Source organism: Calidris pugnax, unplaced genomic scaffold (assembly GCF_001431845.1).
Source record: "Calidris pugnax isolate Ruff unplaced genomic scaffold, ASM143184v1 C14660764, whole genome shotgun sequence".
Classification (NCBI taxonomy): Eukaryota; Metazoa; Chordata; class Aves; order Charadriiformes; family Scolopacidae; genus Calidris; species Calidris pugnax.
The window spans coordinates 1-1,047 of record NW_015093225.1 but is presented as its reverse complement, the minus strand read 5'-3'; the positions used below and the strand labels follow the sequence as shown (position 1 = coordinate 1,047).

General features: G+C 64.1%; 1 protein-coding gene across 1 annotated transcript; it reads right to left on the bottom strand.

Moving 5' to 3' along the window:
- Positions 1 to 283: 283 nt before the first annotated feature.
- Positions 284 to 946, bottom strand: LOC106900678 (synaptic vesicle glycoprotein 2A-like; the record flags this gene model as incomplete). The annotated part of the gene is made up of 3 exons (XM_014962828.1): positions 284 to 372; positions 486 to 596; positions 833 to 946. Coding segments are annotated over 3 exons (314 nt in total), but the record flags the coding sequence as incomplete, so codon positions are not given.
- Between the last annotated feature and the right edge of the window lie 101 nt (positions 947 to 1,047).

The following is a 1,047-nucleotide window of genomic DNA, read 5'->3' as shown; positions in this document are numbered from 1 at the left end:
AGTCCCATCCCAGTGCTACCAGTCCCATCTCAGTCTCACCCCAGTCCTGCCCATCCCATCCCAGTCCTGCCCATCCTGCTGCCAATCTCATCCCAGTCCTGCCCGTCCCATCCCAGTCCCATCCTGGTGCCACCACTCCCATCCCAGTGCTGCCCATCCTACCCTAGTCCCACCCCACTGCTCCCAGTCCCATCCCACTCCCCTCCCAGTGCTGCCAGCCCCATCGGGGTGCCGTGGGGTGACAGCCCCCCTGGGGTGTCCGTGTCCCCCCTCCAGGTCCCACCTGAAGGACATGGTGAACCACACGGCCATCATCATCAGCGTCACCCGGCGGTACTCGGGGGCGAAGCACTGCTGGAAGTTGCTCCAGACCTAGAGGGGGGGAGGGATAAGGGGTGGGGGGGACACGGGAGGTGACAAAGGGACACTGTGGGGAGTGGGGGTGTCCGTGTCCCCCCCCCAACCAGGACAGGACCTGGCCTCACCTGCTGGGAGAGGTTGAGGAATCGGACGAGCCAGCGCCGGTACCACGTTCCTGTGTCCGACTGGATCTCGATGAGTTCGTCCTCCCTCTTGATGGTCTTGATGTGGGTCACCTGTGGGGAGGTGGGGTGGGAGGGGACACAAAGTTTGGGGACACCAAGAAGCACCAGCCTCAGCCAAGGGTCCCAGGTGAGACCCGTCCCCACCTCGTGCCTCAGTTTCCCCCCCCTTGGTAAACTGAACCCCTCTCCAGGTGGTGCTTTTCCTGGAGGTGAAGATTTGGAGCCTCCTCCAGGCTGTTGGGTGCCCAAAGGCTCAGCCCCAGGGTGGGGTGGGGGGGACAACTTACCGAGAAGACCCTCTCGGGGTGGCCCTTGGCCCTCATGTTGGTGTCGTGGACCTGCTTCAGCACCATCCAGGCCTCGTCGTGTTTGCCGTTCTGCAAGGAAGAGCCCGGGGTCACCTTGGGACCAGTTCTGTCCCAGTCCCACCACCCACTCAGGGTCCCTGCCTGGGTCCCCCCGTCTCCATCAACTGCTCAGGGTCCCACCACCCACCTGGGGG